Source organism: Talpa occidentalis, unplaced genomic scaffold (assembly GCF_014898055.3).
Source record: "Talpa occidentalis isolate TD23 unplaced genomic scaffold, MPIMG_talOcc4v2.1 talOcc4.2, whole genome shotgun sequence".
Classification (NCBI taxonomy): Eukaryota; Metazoa; Chordata; class Mammalia; order Eulipotyphla; family Talpidae; genus Talpa; species Talpa occidentalis.
The window spans coordinates 28062725-28083955 of NW_023602073.1; the positions used below are offsets into that span (position 1 = coordinate 28062725).

Consider the following 21231-nt stretch of genomic DNA (forward strand, 5'->3'; position numbering starts at 1 on the left):
TTCATAATACTTTATTACCCTTATATGCACACTTACAAATTTGTTTATTATATGTATGCTAGCACATGAAAGCTTAAGTTTTATGAAATTGCAGGGTGTTTTTTTGCTTGTGTTTGTATTTTTGGCACCTACTGTACTGCCTGATAATATAATCTCAGTGATTATCTTTTAAATAAGTGACTAGTGAATAAAAACCAAGCAGATGATTCTTATGCTCAAATGAGTGTAGGACACAGTTACAGGTGCTACAAATTCCTAGAAGAAAAATAGAAATCATATAGACCATTTATTACAGTGAAGGATTGAACTTCTTAATGGAAATAAGGTATGTTTCATTTGTGCCAGTGGTGCTGCTGCCAGTCTTTAAACAATTTTCTCCCAAAGAGTTTCTTCAGTGCCAACATCACCTCTTTATTTCTAAGAGAATATATCAGTGGGTTCAGCACTGGGGTGACCGCACTGTATATGATGGCTACCATTCGGTCCTGAAACATGGATGTGGCTGAGGCAGGACGAATGTAGGTAAAACCCACAGGTCCATAGAAAAGAAATACCACCATGAAATGGGAAGCACAAGTGAACAGAGCCTTGTGAAGTATTCTGCAAGACTTATTCTTGATCAGAAGAAAGCCAATAATATAGAAATAGGAAAGAAGAGTCAGGGAGAAAGCTCCCATTGATAGGCTGCCTGTGACAACAGAAAGAAGCCACTGATTGAGTATTGTGTCACCACATGCCAGTTCCAGCAGGGGCTTGACATCGCAGAAGAAATGATTGAGTTTTCGAGAGTGGCAAAAGTTCAGATGTGCAGTCATTACAGAATGTATCAAAGCATAAAAGAAACCGATGATCCAGGCCACAGCTGCCAATAGAATACACAGCTGGCGGTTCATGATGACAGTGTAGCGAAGTGGATTGCAGATAGCAACAAAACGATCAAAGGCCATGACAGCCAGTAAGATGGCTTCTGTGCTTCCCAAAAAGTGGAAGAAGTATAGCTGAGTGATACAGCCTAGGAATGATATAGTCTTGTGAGCGACGAGCAGGTTTATAAGCACTTTGGGCAACGTCACTGAAGAATAGCAAATATCCAGACAAGAAAGGTTTCCCAGGAAGAAATACATAGGGGAGTGGAGTTTAGGTTCCAAAATAACAATCACTAAAATAGCTCCATTTCCAAACAAGTTTATGAAGTAAATGATTAAGAAAATGACAAAGAAGAATGGCTCCAACTCCTGAACACTCGTCAGGCCTAATAAAAGAAACTCCCTCACTGTAGTGATATTTTCCATTGCTTTGGGGAGCAAGGGTAACAATAACAACAAGTTAGTATTTTTGACATTTTAAATTAACACTATAAGAGTTAAGAAAATTTCAGTTTCCTATTTGGAAGAACCTAGGGGTGAGCTATGAAATGAAAAATATCTAGTAAATGACACTTGCTTACAAAAAGATTGTTATATTAGCATACCAGATAAATCCCAAACCAGTAAAACATTTGGTTGATCATGGAGTATATTAAAATAAATGGGGTATAAAGGACACTTTTTAAAAGTAAGAAATGTGGTACATTACCACAGACAAACTTAAAACATATAAATAAAGGAATCACTAGTTGATCAGTTTATAATTCTAGGTTCCGGCATGACATAGGTGTTGCCTAGTAAGATTTTCTAAGATGTATAAAATTCTCAGGAAATCAACACACTCCTCCTAAATACCTAAACCACCAGTAAAACTAGGTGGCATAACACCCCGAAATTTCAAATATTGTGTATGTAGAGAAGATAAAAACAAACTTATTTGGCATTAATGATTACAGGTTCAAACTTGACAGTGGATTCCTGGGTGTAGTTAAGGAAAATTTGAAATAGTGAGAAACTCAAACATTAGAAAAAGGAAAACCTTGAAAACACTTCAAATATTTCAGCTTTGGGAGGAGAGCGGCCCACTGTTGGTGGGAATTTCTATAGAGTGTTTGTGGGAATTAGAATAAGACAAAACATGATTGAAGGAGGTGGAGGGAAAAAAAAAAGCAAAAGTGGGAAAAACAAAGAAACCCGTGATATTTGTAAAAGAAAATAGTCTCCACTGTATCAACAGAAGGAGCTCTAGAACTGAGGAACTGGAAACGCTACCTGATTCATTCCTCCCACACATCCATTAACATTCTCCTACTAATACTTGGCTCAGAACATCAGTCCAAGGTAAGTCCCCAAGAAAAGTTTCAAAAGTTCTTTAACCAAAATAATGAATAGTCAAATCCACAATTATATGAATCTTTAACATATATGATAGATGAATATATGATAGTCATATATTCATATATGATAGATGAATAAGTCAAAAGTTAGTAAAAATATAAAAATCTGAATAGCATAATGCATACATTTGACTAATCATCAAGAGAAAAATTAACATACATCCACAGCACAAACTGAGAGAAATCATCAGTACACTAACATATACTCTAAAGTTCTTTCTTTAGTTATAAAGAAACTATCCCTAGCAGAAGAACAGAAATGCAGAAAGAGATTAAGAACATCAGAATGAGTATGTTTCTGTGTACACATAGGCAAAATGGTCTCTATAAGGGTGAAAATCATCATACAAAGCAATAATGATTATGACTGTGGATGTGAAGACTATGTAGCATACAGAGCATGAATGGGAAAAGAGGAAATCATATTATTTTCAAATATATATTAAACAGTTACAAATCAAACACATTTTGATTCAACAAAAAGCTGAATCAAATAATGTTTTCTGACTATGGTGAGTTTAAGACTGTATCTAGAAATTCATTAAATGCTTGAAATTAAACAACCCACATCTAAATAGTTAATGGATACAAGGGGAAATCAAATAGATGCAAGAAAATATTTTTTTAAGCATTGAAAAAAGTTTTTGCAGACAAAAAAGAACTGGGATTTAGGCTAGAGGTGTGTGTGGGTGGTGGCAAGGGGAGTGAAAGGATTCAGCAGAGACAGAGTAGGGAACAGAACTGGCAGATTTACTGAAATACACTGCTAAGAGGAGCAGCTGGTGAGAAAGGAGAGGACTGCTATGCCCTATGTCGGTCACCTCCCTGGCTGGGGATCCAACTCAAGCCATAGCAGCGATAGCGCTCATACTTAACCCCTAGGCCACCAGGGAGGACACTATTTTTAAATGATAATCAAGATGAGACCTATGACAATTTTGTTATACATCTAAAGGAATAAACATAGAAAATACTTTGGCCTTAAATTCATATTAGAAAAGAAATATTGAAAATCAATATCTTAGATTTCACCTCAAGAAGTTGAATGAATAAAACCAGCAATTCAAACAAAGAAAATAGAAAAAGGAAATAACTAATGTAATAACATAAAACATTAAAATACAAAACAAGAGTACAAAGAAAAAAGTCAAAGCTTAGTTTATTTGAAAAGATTTGTGAAAGTGATAAATTCTAGTAAGACTGGCTGTATGAGTGAGAAAGGCTTGAATTATCAATTGTAAATGTAAAGTCACAACAAATTCCAGCAATGTCAAAATCATAACGGATCATTATGAACAACTTAATGTCAATGAATTTGACATTTTAGCTGAAATTTTAAAACTACTTCAAAGCAAAAGTACATTACCAAAAATATGACAATAAAAGGAAAAAATGTGAATAGTTGGATTTCTAGATAAGAAACTGGAGCTTTTACTTAAAATCTTCCCCAGAAGAAAATAACAAGTCCAGATTTCTAGTAAATTCTAAATATTTAGGGAAGAAATAATAGTGATTTATACAAACTCTTCCAAGAATAGAACAAAGAAATACTTATCAACTTTCATTCATAAATAATGATTCAAATCCATTCCTTACTATCTTCTATAGTAAACCCATTCCTTACTATCTTCATTTTGTACAAACCAGCATCATAATTCATTTGAATTATTGATTTTTTTTGCACTGTACTCAAGACAGCATCCAGTATTATGCTGTTGAAAATAAGCCTATGCTCTTGAATGGTTCTCATATTACTCAGAGTAAATATTCAAAGTCAATAGAGTAACCTACAAGATCCTACAAGATGACTCCTGTTTACTTTCTGCATTTGCTTCCATTCTACTCTTTGATTACTTAGCCACACTGACCTCTGCGCTGTTCCTAGTTAGTAATACTAATAACACTCTCACTTTAAAGGCTGTGCAACATTTCTCCTCTGATCTGAAATAGTCAGACTTGGTAAATCCACTTGACAAATCCTACATCTTATTCAAGTATTTGCCTTAAAGCCACACCCTTGTGTAACTTTAACTATCCTTTTGAATTCACACAAATGCACACACTACAGCATACTGTGGCATCCTTCCCTTATATGTTGTTATCAATGACATTTCATTAATAAATTGGAAGTGTCTTTTTTTCTTTAACTTAAATGTAAATTTCAGAAAAAAAATACATATTGTCTATTTTAGTCATCACTGCACCCCCAGCCCCTAAAACAGTGTCTGTAACATTTTTTAGTGCCCTTATATTTCCTGAATTAACTAGTGGGTTGTTATCTGTTCAATATTTACCAACTTTAAAAACCACCCTCAATAGGTCATATTTGGTGTTCACCCATAAAAGACCTATTATTTTAGCAATTAATTTTAGTCATGGACTGCTCAAGGATATTAGTGATTCTTACTGATTAATTAGCATCAATAAAACATATTTTAAATTTGTTTGGTGAAACAAATTTTAATTATGTTTGGTGAAAAGACACAAAAGTCTAAGAACTATATCCCATGGATATGAGACAGGAGAAATATTCTAAGTGAAATTGTTGATAATGGACAGGGAAAAATTAATATCAGGAATCATAAATACAATTTATGGACACTGTAAACAGTGCATACATCAGGGAGTTGGGATGTGCTTGTGAAAATTTATAAGTAGACACTTTATACTACAATTCAAAATCAATTTCATTTTTCTAGATAACAACACCACCACCCCTCTTTTTAAAACAATATCACTTCAAAGTTCTAATGGTAGGTGTGATCTAATATATTGTTTAATGTATTTTCTAACACCAAACATTGCCACATTTATTAGTAACAGTTTTGGTATATACTAAGATATTATTCAACTAGCTATTTTCTCTCGTCTTTACTTTGTTCTTCCTTTATCTTTTCCCTCTCTGTAACAACCACAAAAAACTAAACTGTGATATATACTCAGACATCTAATTGAAACATACACCTATTTATAATCACAAGGAAAATCTACTCAGAAGCAAACTAGCAAGCAATAACGGAGAGATTACAAAATTCAAAACCATACTATCTAATAACGAGGCCATGAGACAATCCCTTGTTCTACTTTGTAATTTTCAGTCTCAATTTGAAGAGGTCCCCTACTTACTGTCACGCACATTTTCCTGTAATCTTAAGCCCTTTTCATTGGAAAATTCTCCTCGAATCAAGTATTAGTGTTGTCTCTTAATTCCTAATAATCTATCCTGTACTTTTCTCTGTACCTACCTTATAGTGAATATAATCTTTTGCTCAAAAAGGATATCCAGAAATCAGAGATGAGATGTTTATTGTCTCATTGAATAAAATTTTCAAAGATAGCTCTAGTTGCTCAAAATATTTTCATTACAAATAGCTTATATCTAAATGTAAGACTGAATCTCAAGGAATATCATTTCTATTCTGGCCAGAGAATAAAGAGATTAAATCCTATATAAAGCTCCCCAGTGGCATTTGGGCACTAATGTCTTGGGCTTTTCTCCCTAAAGATTTAGTCTCTCTATATTTCTCTTCTCAAAAGTATTAGAATGCTTTTGAGACCACTATATCATTTTTCTAAAAACAATAATTTGCCCAGAACCATTTTCTGGTCCTGAGGAAGAAGTAATAATAAGAATATTAGACACATTTCCTATTCTTGAGAACACTGACATTTAGTAAATGCAAAAAATAAGATATACTTTTTATTGCCCTTAGTGCGATAAAAGGGGCACTGAAACTATGAATAAAACATTTAAGTTCTACAGGTTAAGAAAAAAGGAAAATCTTGGAAAAAACTTTGGTCAAAAGAAAGGATGGATAATTGGAGAGTAATTAATTTAACTTAAATTTAAGAATTAGATGTCTTATGGAAATTCTTGGCAAAAGTAAGAGAAGTGAGACCCCCTTTATGTATTGAGTCTATTAAAAAATGCAGAGAATTTAATGTCATTATAGTTTGGGGCATGACAAGAAAGCAAGGTTTAGGGGACAAGCAAAAGAAAATAGGTGGTTTTCCAGTTTGTATGGATTCTAACAAAAGAGCAAATCACTGTGGGCACCACATGCTAACGAAAAAGCTTGATGAAAGTAACAAACTTACTAAGTTGAAAATGAAAGTATAGAGTTAGAGAAACACCAGTCATAAAATTCCAGCAGGGAATCAACTAGTTGGTGATTTTGTCCTGGTCACTAGAAGCTAGAAAATAAGAGAAACAAAGAGAGGTGAACCTAATTTTTTTAATAACTCTGCCCAGATTTGTTACAGACATCTTAACCATACATAGATGGAAAGTATTGTAAGTAGATCAACTTATGATTAAAGAAAAGCTAAAATGTGATTACAATAACCACATTAAAAAAAATATTTGTTTTTAGACTCAATTAAGCTAATGTTTGGGTAATGTTAAAATACATACAGACTTAAAGGAAGTATAATGAAATTCAGCATTTCCAAAAAATATTATCATAGTAGTACAATCTAAAATTATGTTACACTTGGGTACTATGTCATCTACTGTCAAGCACAACTTAATCCTGGAGCATGAGCCTGGTCCCAGACCTATCTCCTCTCACTGGAGACTCAACCCTTATAGATCATGACCCTCAGCAGAGAGGAGAATCAGGAAGGTGGGGAAGGAAGTTAAGACAGGCTATGTACAGAATAAAGCTTACTGTGGAACAAAAAAGAAGAAAGTGACCAACTTTACTCTCCAAAATGAGAGCAAGCATTAACCCTCAGACTGCCCACCTGTCCCCACCTCACACTAATGTAAACAATGAAATGAAACAGAAAACTTAACCCCAGCACCCCTACTGCACATATACAGCATGAAAATAGCAAATAAGACAACACAAAATACCTACAAATTAAGGAACATCAAAACACAAGATGGAAAAGCAAAATGAGAAGAACAGAAGTGCTGAGATAAATATAAAGGATACAGATAGAGACTCTGTCAAAATATTTAAAATGCTACACAGATTAAGAAAAGTCAATCATTGATTCTGTTTTCATTGCTTTACCCAGAATTCTTTATCTCCTCCAGTAATCTTTTAATCTCCTGCATTTCTTTCATTTCCTTTCTTAAGGTCTCATTTTTGTTCTTCAGTTCACTAATTATTTGTCTCAAATCATTTTTCCTTTTCATTTTCTTCATTTTTTAGTCATGATGATTATTGATTCTCTATCTGACAGGCAGAAAAGTTCTTCCATGTCATTGTTGTGCTCTGGGGACTGTTTTACTTTTTGTGGTGTGTCTTTCCCCAGTGGGCTTGCTTGGTTATTTATATTTTACCTTCTCCCTGCTGGTTGTTTTCTTATTAGTTCTATGTGTCAGGACATTGTCACTGGTGCTGGCAGGCATCTCTTAGGAGTTCTCCTTCAGGGATGTCAGAAACTGTTTAACAGACAGAGTCCAGTACTGTTAGGCCAAAACTCTGCCAGGTTGTTGATGCTGTGGCTGTGTTGCGGGGCACTGTCCCTTACAGTTCCCTCCCTCTCTGTATTTACTCAGTTCCAACAGGGAATCAGCTTGTTGGTGATTTTGTTCTGGTCATTTGATGGTACCAGAGACCTGTACTTGCTGACTTGTGCTTTTTCCCAGTGTTCTCTGAGAAATGGAGGCGGGGAGAGGAGCACCTCAACACAGGGGCTATTGCTCATGCTGGGTGCTGTGTCTGCCCGCATGTTCACCTGGTGCTGTGCCTGCAGCTGTGTGGGTCCCACACCCTGAATTCTGCACTCTAGTTCTCAATTCCCAGGGCTCTCAGATACAAAATGCTGGCTGTCATCCTGTGCAGTGCCACTGTTATGGAGTGTACCACTCCCAGGATTCTGTGGCCAGCTCTCAATTCCAGAATGGGGTCTTGCTCCATGTTTCATTTCCCTTCTTGTCCGAGCCCGCGGACTGGTCAACAAGGTTCTCGAGGGGAGAGCAGCGACCTGAAGAACAGGGGTACACCGGAGGGAGACACGTGCACTCTTCGTTCAACTACCGCAGGTCTCTTTTACTTTCGGTTTCGGCGGGGCTTTATAGCTGGGGACTGGAAGCGGAAGAAGCAGGCCAAAGCTGTCATGCACACTGGGCCAAAAGATGCTAATCCCGGAAGGGCACATGCCCTTATTTGGTGCGCCGGAGGTCGTCATGCGCACTGGGTCGAAGGAGCACAGCCAATCACGGAAAGGGGAAGTATCCTGATGCTAGGAGGTAAGGCGCCAACACCTTCTCACCTCCTTTGCATGGCACACCCCCTCTTAGAGCCTGAGGGTGGTTTTGGGATCCCTGGCTTCCAACTATCAGGAAGTTGGTGATTTTGTTTTCATCACTAGTTGGCGCCAGAGATCATTCTTAGTAGCCTTCCAGAATTGTGCTTCCCCACCCTCCCAACCATCTCCCGGAACAGAGTGGGGGTGGTGTGGAGTGACTCAACGGTGTGGGGATGCGGTATCTGCCCTGTGCCCAGCCATCATGAGGATCCCACGCCCCGAATTTCATGCCCTGGTTCTTAGTTCCAAAGCCTTCAGATCCAGGACTTGGGTGGTAACCCAGTTCAGTGCCCACAGAAATGGCATCTTTTGCACCCCACTCCCATGCCCAGGCACCTGGTTTTTGATTACCCAGTGAGGGTCATTTACCTCAGTTATAGCTCGTGTGCATCTCTCCACAATCCTAGGTTGCGGGCACAGGAAAGTTTGAAAGTTGCAATGACAGTGAAGAAATGATATGAGTAAGGTCTCCCATATAAACAATTAATAGGGAGGAAAATTGGCAGGTCCCTGTGAAAACTGGGACACAGAAGATAAATTGGCAAAGCTAGCAAACTGCCTGAAGAGCTTGCAGCTGTGATCCTCGTATGCTTTTCTTTTCTTTTTTTTTTTTAAAGATTTATTTTTTTATTTATTTATACAATCACTGGGTACAGCCAGAAGCGCGGGAGGGTGGGTGAGAGAATTCACCAGAGCCAGAGTGGGGAGCAGAGCAGGCAGAAGGACGGAAGTACACTGCTGAGGGGAGCAGCAGGCGGCAGGAGTGGTCTGCACCGCAACATGTAGGACCCTCCTTCGGTGGCCCGGGAGCAGCGGCCGGGGAGCAGCTGGGGATCGCACCGGCGCTGCAGAGGCTGCGGACAGCTTCACAACCCAGCACCCAACCACCCAACCGCACCCAACCAGGGAGGCCCTGGTCCTCGTTTGCTTTTCAAGGGCACACCTGCTTTTCCACACAAGCTTCCTGGCTGGCCTTGGGCTATTTCCAGGTCTCTCCACAGAGTCCTTATCTTCCTCTAATGGCACTGAGTTTGCAATTACCTAGTGCTATTCACTCACCTCCGGGGTGCTTTCTGCACAGTGCTCCACAGTTCTGGTCATGGGGGTGCAGTGCCTGCAGTTGTTCCTTTCCACTCACTGTGCCCTTGTTCTCTAGTTTGCTCTTGGTTTTTTGTTTTTGTTTTTTTTTCTCCTTTCTGTTGGCTGGAGTGAGCTGGCTTTGTGGGTTGGGGAGGGTAGCAGCGTTCTGATGTTTTCCTCTCTTCTGTTCCTCTTTTATTGCAACTTTCCTCTTCAGGCAGTTTGCTAGCTTTGCCAATTTATCTTCTGTGTCCCAGTCTTCACAGGGACCTGCCGCTTTTCCTCCCTATTAATTGTTTATATGGCAGAACTTACTCATAGCATTTCTTCACCGTCATGTTTATCTCTCTCCAAAGAAAGGTCTATCAAAGGCAAGTAGACAGGTGCAAAATCTTGGAAGGATGTCAGGGAATAAAGAGTGTTATTCACCAAAAAAATCTGAATATATAAAATTGGTCACAAAAGGAGACTGAACGAAATTCAGACAAATTTAGAAAACACATTAAATAGAATTAAACTGGCTAAAGAAGAAATTTCAGAAGTAGAATGAACAAATGAACAAATCACACATTGAGAAAAGGAAATAAAATAAATAAAAAGGAAAAATGAGAACGATCAGATTCAATAGAAGAGAAAATAAAAATAGTTGAGGGCCTCCCCTGGTGGCACAGCAGTTGAGCACTGGGCTGCGAAGCTACCCGCAGCCTCTGCAGCGCCAGTTCGGTCCCCAGCCGCGAGGGTCCCACATGGCACGCAGACCTCTCCTGCTGCCCGGTGCTCCCTTCAGCAGTGTATTTCATCCGTCTGTCTGTTCTGGTCCCTGCTCTGGCTCTGGTGAATTCTATCACCATCCCACGCTTCTCACTGTACCCAGTGCTTGTATAAATAAATAAATAAATCTTACTAAATAAATAAATAAATAAATAAATAAATAAATAAATAAATAAATATAAATAGTTGAGAATAATGGCCCACCCAGACACCCCAGCTAGACCTACCACCACATTGTGCACCCAGACCTGTGCCAGGGAGCCCTCAGGTGGTCCCGTCTACAAGGTCACACAGTACCCTAGCTGAATCCAACACACTATATGCCTGGACCCATGCCAGGGAATCCTTCTGGAGATACCAGACACCACCCATCCCAGAGCCCAACCACTAGTCACATGGTACTGTCTGCTTTGAGGAAGGCACCAGTTACTGTACTTACTAAGAGGTAAGCACCCATAATCCTCTCAACCTTCTGTGCATCTGGCCTTTACCCCGGTTCTTGTATAAATAAATAAATAAATCTTTAAATATATATATATAGTCAATTTCTAAGTTGTGGGTAATTTTCTATGTTAACCATAATAAAGATGAGGCTTGTTCTTTGCCGCTTGTAGATCGGTATCAGGGACAGTAGCTACATTATTCTTGGTAAGATAAAAACCTATTAATACAGGTTTGTGTATATGTCCTATTCTGTTACCATAATTATTCTACTCATGAGCCATGGTGTAAATGTTGAGCTGGTAAAGGATGGCATTTTAACATCTGTAGAATTATTCTGTTAATGTGATCATTTAATGTCTCTGGATTACATGCTTTCTGGTAGACATTAACATGCAATATGAAGATTCATAAACTTTATTTCCATTCCTGTATATCGCCACATCTCTTCTCCAGAACTCCTTGTCTCTTGTACTTCAATATTTATCCTTCCAACCCCATGGACAACGAGTCTAATATTTACCACTGTCCATGAATCTAAACAAACACATACTGTGGGACACTTCTTTTTCCACACAAATGACCAGATGTCCATTGGAAATATTTCCCTCACCACTATTCTTCAGAGATAACCTTAATTAGAGTTACATTATAGTAACAATTCTCTTCCAGCTCAAAATAAAACAGAAGAAACCCACCTATTAATTAGTCCAATGTGGCATTTTTCCCTCTCATTTAGACCAGAGAATACCTTTAGGAATAATAAGAATGGGTCCTCCCTGATGATGCAGGCAGTTTAGCGCCACACTGTGAAGCTCTCTGCAGCCTCTGGAGCACAGGTTCAATCCCAGCCAACTACCGAGAATCCCACATGGCACAGCAGACCTCTCCTGTCTCACCCGCTGCTCCCCTCAGCAGTGTATTTCTTCAGTCTGCCTGTTCTGTTCCTTGTTCTGTCTCCTGTGAATCCTCTCACCCTCCATGCATCTGGCCTGTACCCTGGTTCTTGTATAAAAATAAATAAATCTTTAAAAAAAAGAAATAATAAGAACAAGCTTAGGCACAATTGGTACAATGAAGTACTTGACATTGGGATCTTGCCAAGTTGTTCATGTATTTGTTGTATCCTCTGGGCATGCTATGGATGCCCAGGTAGCCATTTCTTTTAAAGAAGAACTGCTTCTATACTAATGCAAATTAATGACTTGATGGGTCTCAGAGAAACCAGGTTGTGATGGGAAATTTTCTTCACATAGATAACTTGATTACATGATCTGACACATCCAACCAAAGCCCAGAAGCATGGCAAGAATTATTTTAATAATCATAAGTAGTTGCATTCTATAAATGGCATAGTCTTGCTCAGGAACTCTTGTGGGCTTAGAGTGCTACAACTCTCTTGTTGAGTTTTTTCTGAATGTCCTGTAGCATTTTTATCTAGAGGTATCACTATTGCCATGGTATCTCTTAGATAATATTAGTCCAAACAACAAAATCACTTATATCAGAACCTACATCTCACAAAAGTATCTCCTTTGGGTCTCCCTGGTGGTGCTAGGGATTAAGTCTCAGCACTATTGAGCTATCAGCAGCCACTGCAGCATGTGTTCGACCTCCAGCCAGGGAGCTGACCCACCTGGTGCAACAGACCTCTCCTGTCTCCCTGCTGCTCCCCTCAGCAGTGTATTTCAGTTAGTCTGCCTGTTCTGCTCCCCACTCTGTGTCTGGTGAATCCTTTCACCCCCCAATACCTCTGACCTACACCTCAGCTCTTGTATACATAAATAAATAAAATACATCTTTTTTAAAAAATGTATCTTCTTTATTCTAGGTTCTACTTAGTGCTGCTCATTTTTAGATATGAACAGCCCCAAGTATGACTTATGTTGTTTCTAAAACCCAAAAAGGTCTACCAAGAATGTTGTACCTTATATAATGATAAAAGGCTCAAGATTCAATTATTTTTCATTTTTACTGAGAGGATGTACAATGTACTCCAGATCACTGGACCTCCAAAAGTATTATCAATTCAGGAAATACAGAGTGTATTTCCCCTCATCTGGAGCGCACATCTCTCACCAGAGCATCTTACTACTTCTTCCTCGGGACCTCAATGGGTTGGATGATGCCCACCTACACTGAAAAAGGTGATGTTTACTCAGTCTACTAATTCAAATGCTAATCTCTTCTAGAAACAACCTCACAGATACACCCAAAAATAATGTTTTACCAGCTCTCTGAGCACACGGTAGCCCGAATTAATAAATAAATTTAAACATCACATTGTTCAGAAATACATTGAGTGTAGATTTCTTTTCTTTGTGAGGCTTCATTGCAAAGGCATGTTTGATTGAATCATTGGATATGTAGTTGAACTCAATTTCCTTCCTCCCTGCGCCTTGGCGGTCAGGCTGATGACTCAATATTCCAAACTTCTAATCACATGGTTGTTCTTTCTGAAATAACAAGCCTTCACCATAAACTTCCTTGGGTCCTAGCATAAATGCAGGTGTGATCTATGGGCTTATGAGTAGCAAAGATATTTTTGTCACTTGAGAAATTCCAAAGGTTTAAACGCTCTATACCAGAAACCCAGTACAAAGAGCAAATTCTTTATCACCCTCCCTTATCATTCTTACCTCTTTTTGGTCCTTCATAATACTTTATTACCCTTATATGCACACTTACAGATTTGTTTATTATATGTATGCTAGCACATGAAAGCTTAAGTTTTATGAAATTGCGGGGGTTTTTTTGCTTGTGTTTGTATTTTTGGCACCTACTGTACTGCCTGATAATATAATCTCAGTGATTATCTTTTAAATAAGTGACTAGTGAATAAAAACCAAGCAGATGATTCTTGTGCTCAAATGAGTGTAGGACACAGTTACAGGTGCTACAAATTCCTAGAAGAAAAATAGAAATCATATAGACCATTTATTACAGTGAAGGATTGAACTTCTTAATGGAAATAAGGTATGTTTCATTTGTGCCAGTGGTGCTGCTGCCAGTCTTTAAACAATTTTCTCCCAAAGAGTTTCTTCAGTGCCAACATCACCTCTTTATTTCTAAGAGAATATATCAGTGGGTTCAGCACTGGGGTGACCGCACTGTATATGATGGCTACCATTCGGTCCTGAAACATGGATGTGGCTGAGGCAGGACGAATGTAGGTAAAACCCACAGGTCCATAGAAAAGAAATACCACCATGAAATGGGAAGCGCAAGTGGACAGAGCCTTGTGAAGTATTCTGCAAGACTTATTCTTGATCAGAAGAAAGCCAATAATATAGAAGTAGGAGAGAAGAGTCAGGAAGAAAGCTCCCATTGATATGCTGCCCGTGACAACAGAAAGAAGCCACTGATTGAGTATTGTGTCACCACATGCCAGTTCCAGCAGGGGCTTGACATCGCAGAAGAAATGATTGAGTTTTTGAGAGTGGCAAAAGTTCAGATGTGCAGTCATTACAGAATGCATCAAAGCATAAAAGAAACTGATGATCCAGGCCACAGCTGCCAAGAGAATACACAGCTGGCGGTTCATGATGACAGTGTAGCGAAGTGGATTGCAGATAGCAACAAAACGATCAAAGGCCATGACAGCCAGTAAGATGGCTTCTGTGCTTCCCAAAAAGTGGAAGAAGTGTAGCTGAGTGATACAGCCTAGGAATGATATGGTCCTGTGAGCGACGAGCAGGTTTATAAGCACTTTGGGCAACGTCACTGAAGAATAGCAAATATCCAGACAAGAAAGATTTCCCAAGAAGAAATACATAGGGGAGTGGAGTTTAGGTTCCAAAAAAACAATCACTAAAATAGCTCCATTTCCAAACAAGTTTATGAAGTAAATGATTAAGAAAATGACAAAGAAGAAAGGCTCCAGCTCCTGAACACTCGTCAGGCCTAATAAAAGAAACTCACTCACTGTAGTGATATTTTCCATTGCTTTCGGGAGCAAAGGTAACAATAACAACAAGTTAATATTTTTGACATTTTAATTTAACACTATGAGAGTTAAGAAAAGTTCAGTTTCCTATTTGGAAGAACCTAGGGGTAAGCTATGAAATGAAAAATATCTAGTAAAGTGACACTTGTTACAAAAAAGATTGTTATATTAGCATACCAGATAAATCCCAAACCAGTAAAACATTTGGTTGATCATGGGAGTATATTAAAATAAATGGGGCATAAAAGACATTTTTTAAAAGTAGGAAATGTGGTACATTACCATAGACAAACTTAAAACACATAAATAAAGGAATCACTAGTTGATCAGTTTATAATTCTAGGTTCTGGCTTGACATAGGTGTTGCCTAGTAAGATTTTCTAAGATGCATAAAATTCTCAGGAAATCAACACACCCCTCCTAAATACCTAAACCACCAGTAAAACTAGGTGACATAAACCCAGATATTTCAAATATTGTGTATGTAGAGAAGATAAAAACAAACTTACTTGGCATTAATGATTACAGGTTCAAACTTGACAGTGGATTCCTGGGTGTAGTTAAGGAAAATTTGAAATAGTGAGAAACTCAAACATTAGAAAAAGGAAAACCTTGAAAACACTTCAAATATTTCAGCTTTGGGAGGAGAGCGGCCCACTGTTGGTGGGAATTTCTATAGAGTGTTTGTGGGAATTAGAATAAGACAAAACATGATTGAAGGAGGTGGAGAGAAAAAGAATAGCAAAAGTAGGAAAAACAAAGAAAACCATATTTGTAAAATAAAAGTCTCCATTGTATCAACAGAAGGAGCTCTAGAACTGAGGAACTGGAAACACTACCTGATTCATTCCTCCCACACATCCATTAACATTCTCCTACTAATACTTGGCTCAGAACATCAGTCCAAGGTAAGTCCCCAAGAAAAGTTTCAAAAGTTCTTTAACCAAAATAATGAATAGTCAAATCCACAATTATATGAATCTTTAACATATATGATAGATGAATATATGATAGTCATATATTCATATATGATAGATGAATAAGTCAAAAGTTAGTAAAAATATAAAAATCTGAACAGCATAATGCATACATTTGACTAATCATCAAGAGAAAAATTAACATACATCCACAGCACAAACTGAGAGAAATCATCAGTACACTAACATATTCTCTAAAGTTCTTTCTTTAGTTATAAAGAAACTATCCCTAGCAGAAGAACAGAAATGCAGAAAGATATTAAGAACATCAGAATGAGTATGTTTCAGTGTACACATAGGCAAAATGGTCTCTATAAGGGTGAAAATCATCATACAAAGCAATAATGATTATGACTGTGGATGTGAAGACTATGTAGCATACAGAGCATGAATGGGAAAAGAGGAAATCATATTATTTTCAAGTATATATTAAACAGTTACATACAAATCAAACACATTTTGATTCAACAAAAAGCTTCAATTTTTTTTGAAAGCTGAATCAAATAATGTTTTCTGACTATGGTGAGTTTAAGACTGTATCTAGAAATTCATTAAATGCTTGAAATTAAACAACCCACATCTAAATAGTTAATGGATACAAGGGGAAATCAAATAGATGCAAGAATATATTTTTTTAAGCATTGAAAAAAGTTTTTGCAGACAAAAAAGAACTGGGATTTAGGCTAGAGGTGTGTGTGGGTGGTGGCAAGGGGAGTGAAAGGATCCACCAGAGACAGTGTAGGGAACAGAACTGGCAGTTTTACTGAAATACACTGCTAAGAGGAGCAGCTGGTGAGAAAGGAGAGGACTGCTATGCCCTATGTCGGTCACCTCCCTGGCTGGGGATCCAACTCAAGCCATAGCAGCGATAGCGCTCATACTTAACCCCTAGGCCACCAGGGAGGACACTATTTTTAAATGATAATCAAGATGAGACCTATGACAATTTTGTTATACATCTAAAGGAATAAACATAGAAAATACTTTGGCCTTAAATTCATATTAGAAAAGAAATATTGAAAATCAATATCTTAGATTTCACCTCAAGAAGTTGAATGAATAAAACCAGCAATTCAAACAAAGAAAATAGAAAAAGGAAATAACTAATGTAATAACATAAAACATTAAAATACAAAACAAGAGTACAAAGAAAAAAGTCAAAGCTTAGTTTATTTGAAAAGATTTGTGAAAGTGATAAATTCTAGTAAGACTGGCTGTATGAGTGAGAAAGGCTTGAATTATCAATTGTAAATGTAAAGTCACAACAAATTCCAGCAATGTCAAAAATCATAACGGATCATTATGAACAACTTAATGTCAATGAATTTGACATTTTAGCTGAAATTTTAAAACTACTTCAAAGCAAAAGTACATTACCAAAAATATGACAATAAAAGGAAAAAATGTGAATAGTTGGATTTCTAGATAAGAAACTAGAGCTTTTATTTAAAATCTTCCCCAGAAGAAAATAACAAGTCCAGATTTCTAGTAAATTCTAAATATTTAGGGAAGAAATAATAGTGATTTATACAAACTCTTCCAAGAATTGAACAAAGAAATACTTATCAACTTTCATTCATAAATAATGATTCAAATCCATTCCTTACTATCTTCTATAGTAAACCCATTCCTTACTATCTTCATTTTGTACAAACCAGCATCATAATTCATTTGAATTATTGATTTTTTTTGCACTATACTCAAGACATCATCCAGTATTATGCTGTTGAAAATAAGCCTATGCTCTTGAATGGTTCTCATATTACTCAGAGTAAATATTCAAATCAATAGAGTAACCTACAAGATCCTACAAGATGACTCCTGTTTACTTTCTGCATCTGCTTCCACTCTACCCTTTGATTAGTGATTAGCCACACTGACCTCTGCGCTGTTCCGAGCTAGTAATACTAATAACACTATTAACACTAATAACACTAATAAAACTAATAAAACTAATAACACTAATACTAATAATACTAATAACACTAATAACACTCATTTTAAAGGCTGTGCAACATTTCTCCTCTGATCTGAAATAGTCAGACTTGGTAAATCCACTTGACAAATCCTACATCTTATTCAAGTATTTGCCCTAAAGCCATACCATTGTGTAACTTTAACTAACCTTTTGAATTCACACAAATGCACACACTACAGCATACTGTGGCATCCTTCCCTTATATGTTGTTATCAATGACATTTCATTAGTAAATTGGAAGTGTCTTTTTTTCTTTAACTTAAATGTAAATTTCAGAAAAAAAATACATATTGTCTATTTTAGTCATCACTGCACCCCCAGCCCCTAAAACAGTGTCTGTAACATTTTTTAGTGCCCTTATATTTCCTGAATTAACTAGTGGGTTGTTATCTGTTCAATATTTACCAACTTTAAAAACCACCCTCAATAGGTCATATTTGGTGTTCACCCATAAAAGACCTATTATTTTAGCAATTAATTTTAGTCATGGACTGCTCAAGGATATTAGTGATTCTTACTGATTAATTAGCATCAATAAAACATATTTTAAATTTGTTTGGTGAAACAAATTTTAATTATGTTTGGTGAAAAGACACAAAAGTCTAAGAACTATATCCCATGGATATGAGACAGGAGAAATATTCTAAGTGAAATTGTTGATAATGGACAGGGAAAAATTAATATCAGGAATCATAAATACAATTTATGGACACTGTAAACAGTGCATACATCAGGGAGTTGGGATGTGCTTGTGAAAATTTATAAGTAGACACTTTATACTACAATTCAAAATCAATTTCATTTTTCTAGATAACAACACCACCACCCCTCTTTTTAAAACAATATCACTTCAAAGTTCTAATGGTAGGTGTGATCTAATATGTTGTTTAATGTATTTTCTAACACCAAACATTGCCACATTTATTAATAACAGTTTTGGTATATACTAAGATATTATTCAACTAGTTATTTTCTCTCATCTTTACTTTGTTCTTCCTTTATCTTTTCCCTCTCTGTAACAACCACAAAAAACTAAACTGTGATATATACTCAGACATCTAATTGAAACATACACCTATTCATAATCACAAGGAAAATCTACTCAGAAGCAAACATGCAAGCAATAACGGAAAGATTAGAAAATTCAAAACCATACTATCTAATAACTAGGCCATGAGACAATCTTTTGTTCTACTGTGTAATTTTCAGTCTCAATTTGAAGAGGTCCCCTACTTACTGTCACACACATTTTCCTGTAATCTTAAGCCCTTTTCATTGGAAAATTCTCCTCGAATCAAGTATTAGTGTTGTCTCTTAATTCCTAATAATCTATCCTGTACTTTTCTCTGTACCTACCTTATAGTGAATATAATCTTTTGCTAAAAAGGATATCCAGAAATCAGAGATGAGATGTTTATTGTCTCATTGAATATAATTTTCAAAGATAGCTCTAGTTGCTCAAAATATTTTCATTACAAATAGCTTATATCTAAATGTAAGACTGAATCTCAAGGAATATCATTTCTATTCTGGCCAGAGAATAAAGAGATTAAATCCTATATAAAGCTCCCCAGTGGCATTTGGGCACTAATGTCTTGGGCTTTTCTCCCTAAAGATTTAGTCTCTCTATATTTCTCTTCTCAAAAGTATTAGAATGCTTTTGAGACCACTATATCATTTTTCTAAAAACAATAATTTGCCCAGAACCATTTTCTGGTCCTGAGGAAGAAGTAATAATAAGAATATTAGACACATTTCCTATTCTTGAGAACACTGACATTTAGTAAATGCAAAAAAAAGATATACTTTTTATTGCCCTTAGTGCGATAAAAGGGGCAATGAAATTATGAATAAAACATTTAAGTTCTACAGGTTAAGAAAAAAGGAAAATCTTGAAAAAAACTTTGGTCAAAAGAAAGGATGGATAATTGGAGAGTAATTAATTTAACTTAAATTTAAGAATTAGATGTCTTATAGAAATTCTTGGCAAAAGTAAGAGAAGTGAGACCCCCTTTATGTATTGAGTCTATTAAAAAATGCAGAGAATTTAATGTCATTATAGTTTGGGGCATGGCAAGAAAGCAAGGTTTAGGGGACAAGCAAAAGAAAATAGGTGGTTTTCCAGTTTGTATGGATTCTAACAAAAGAGCAAATCACTGTGGGCACCACATGCTAACAAAAAAGCTTGATGAAAGTAACAAACTTACTAAGTTGAAAATGAAAGTATAGAGTTAGAGAAACACCAGTCATAAAATTCCAGCAGGGAATCAACTAGTTGGTGATTTTGTCCTGGTCACTAGAAGCTAGAAAATAAGAGAAACAAAGAGAGGTGAACCTAATTTTTTAATAACTCTCCCCAGATTTGTTACAGACATCTTAACCATACATGGATGGAAAGTATTGTAAGTAGATCAACTTATGATTAAAGAAAAGCTAAAATGTGATTACAGTAAAAAAAAAATGTTTGTTTTTAGACTCGATTAAGCTAATGTTTGGGTAATGTTAAAATACGTACAGACTTAAAGGAAGTATAATGAAATTCAGCATTTCCAAAAAATATTATCATAGTAGTACAATCTAAAATTATGTTACACTTGGGTACTATGTCATCTACAGTCAAACACAACTTAATCCTGGAGCATGAGGCTGGTCCCAGACCTATCTCCTCTTACTGGGAGACTCAACCCTTATAGATCATGACCCTCAGCAGAGAGGAGAATCAGGAAGGTGGGGAAGGAAGTAAAGACAGGCTATGTACAGAATAAAGCTTACTGTGGAACAAAAAAGAAGAAAGTGACCAACTTTACTCTCCAAACTGAGAGCAAGCATTAACCCTCAGACTGCCCACCTGTCCCCACCTCACACTAATGTAAACAATGAAATGAAACAGAAAACTTAACCCCAGCTCCCCTACTGCACATATACAGTATGAAAATAGCAAATAAGACAACACAAAATACCTACAAATTAAGGAACATCAAAACACAAGATGGAAAAGCAAAATGAGAAGAACAGAAGTGCTGAGATAAATATAAAGGATACAGATAGAGACTCTGTCAAAATATTTAAAATGCTACGCAGATTAAGAAAAGTCAATCATTGATACTGTTTTCATTGCTTTTCCCAGAATTCTTTATCTCCTCCAGTAATCTTTTAATCTCCTGCATTTCTTTCATTTCCTTTCTTAAGGTCTCATTTTTGTTCTTCACTTCACTGACTATTTGTCTCATATCATTTTTTCCTTTTCATTTTCTTCATTTTTTAGTCATGATGATTATTGATTCTCTATCTGACAGGCAGAGAAGTTCTTCCATGTCATTGTTGTGCTCTGGGGACTGTTTTACTTTTTGTGGTGTGTCTTTCCCCAGTGGGCTTGCTTGGTTATTTATATTTTTCTTTCTCCCTGCTGGTTGTTTTCTAATTAGTTCTATGTGTCAGGACATTGTGCCACTGGTGCTGGCAGGCATCTCTTTGGAGTTCTCCTTCAGGGATGTCAGAAACTGTTTAACAG

At 36.8% G+C, this 21231-nt stretch overlaps 3 protein-coding genes across 8 annotated transcripts in view; 1 reads left to right on the forward strand and 2 right to left on the reverse strand.

Annotated features, from left to right (window-relative positions):
• The window catches only part of LOC119253132 (olfactory receptor 12D2-like), a 53530-nt gene that overhangs the window by 6063 nt on the left and 26236 nt on the right, over nt 1-21231 (forward strand). For 3 of the 6 annotated variants that reach the window (XM_054698449.1, XM_054698450.1, XM_054698453.1), the window contains exon 1: nt 12839-12966. The exons of 1 other annotated variant lie outside the window; for it this stretch is intronic. The gene's annotated coding sequence lies outside the window, so the exon portion shown is untranslated. Of the gene's footprint in view, nt 1-12838; nt 12967-15569; nt 15674-20080; nt 20123-21231 lie in introns of those variants that run through there. 2 more of the 6 variants (XM_054698452.1, XM_054698451.1) reach the window with 2 other exon arrangements.
• LOC119251091 (olfactory receptor 12D3-like) lies at nt 333-1292 on the reverse strand. Its single transcript, XM_037518586.1, has one exon. The coding sequence runs from the start codon at nt 1290-1292 to the stop codon at nt 333-335; it is 960 nt and encodes a 319-aa protein (XP_037374483.1).
• On the reverse strand, nt 13803-14762 carry LOC119251092 (olfactory receptor 12D3). Its single transcript, XM_037518587.1, has one exon. The coding sequence runs from the start codon at nt 14760-14762 to the stop codon at nt 13803-13805; it is 960 nt and encodes a 319-aa protein (XP_037374484.1).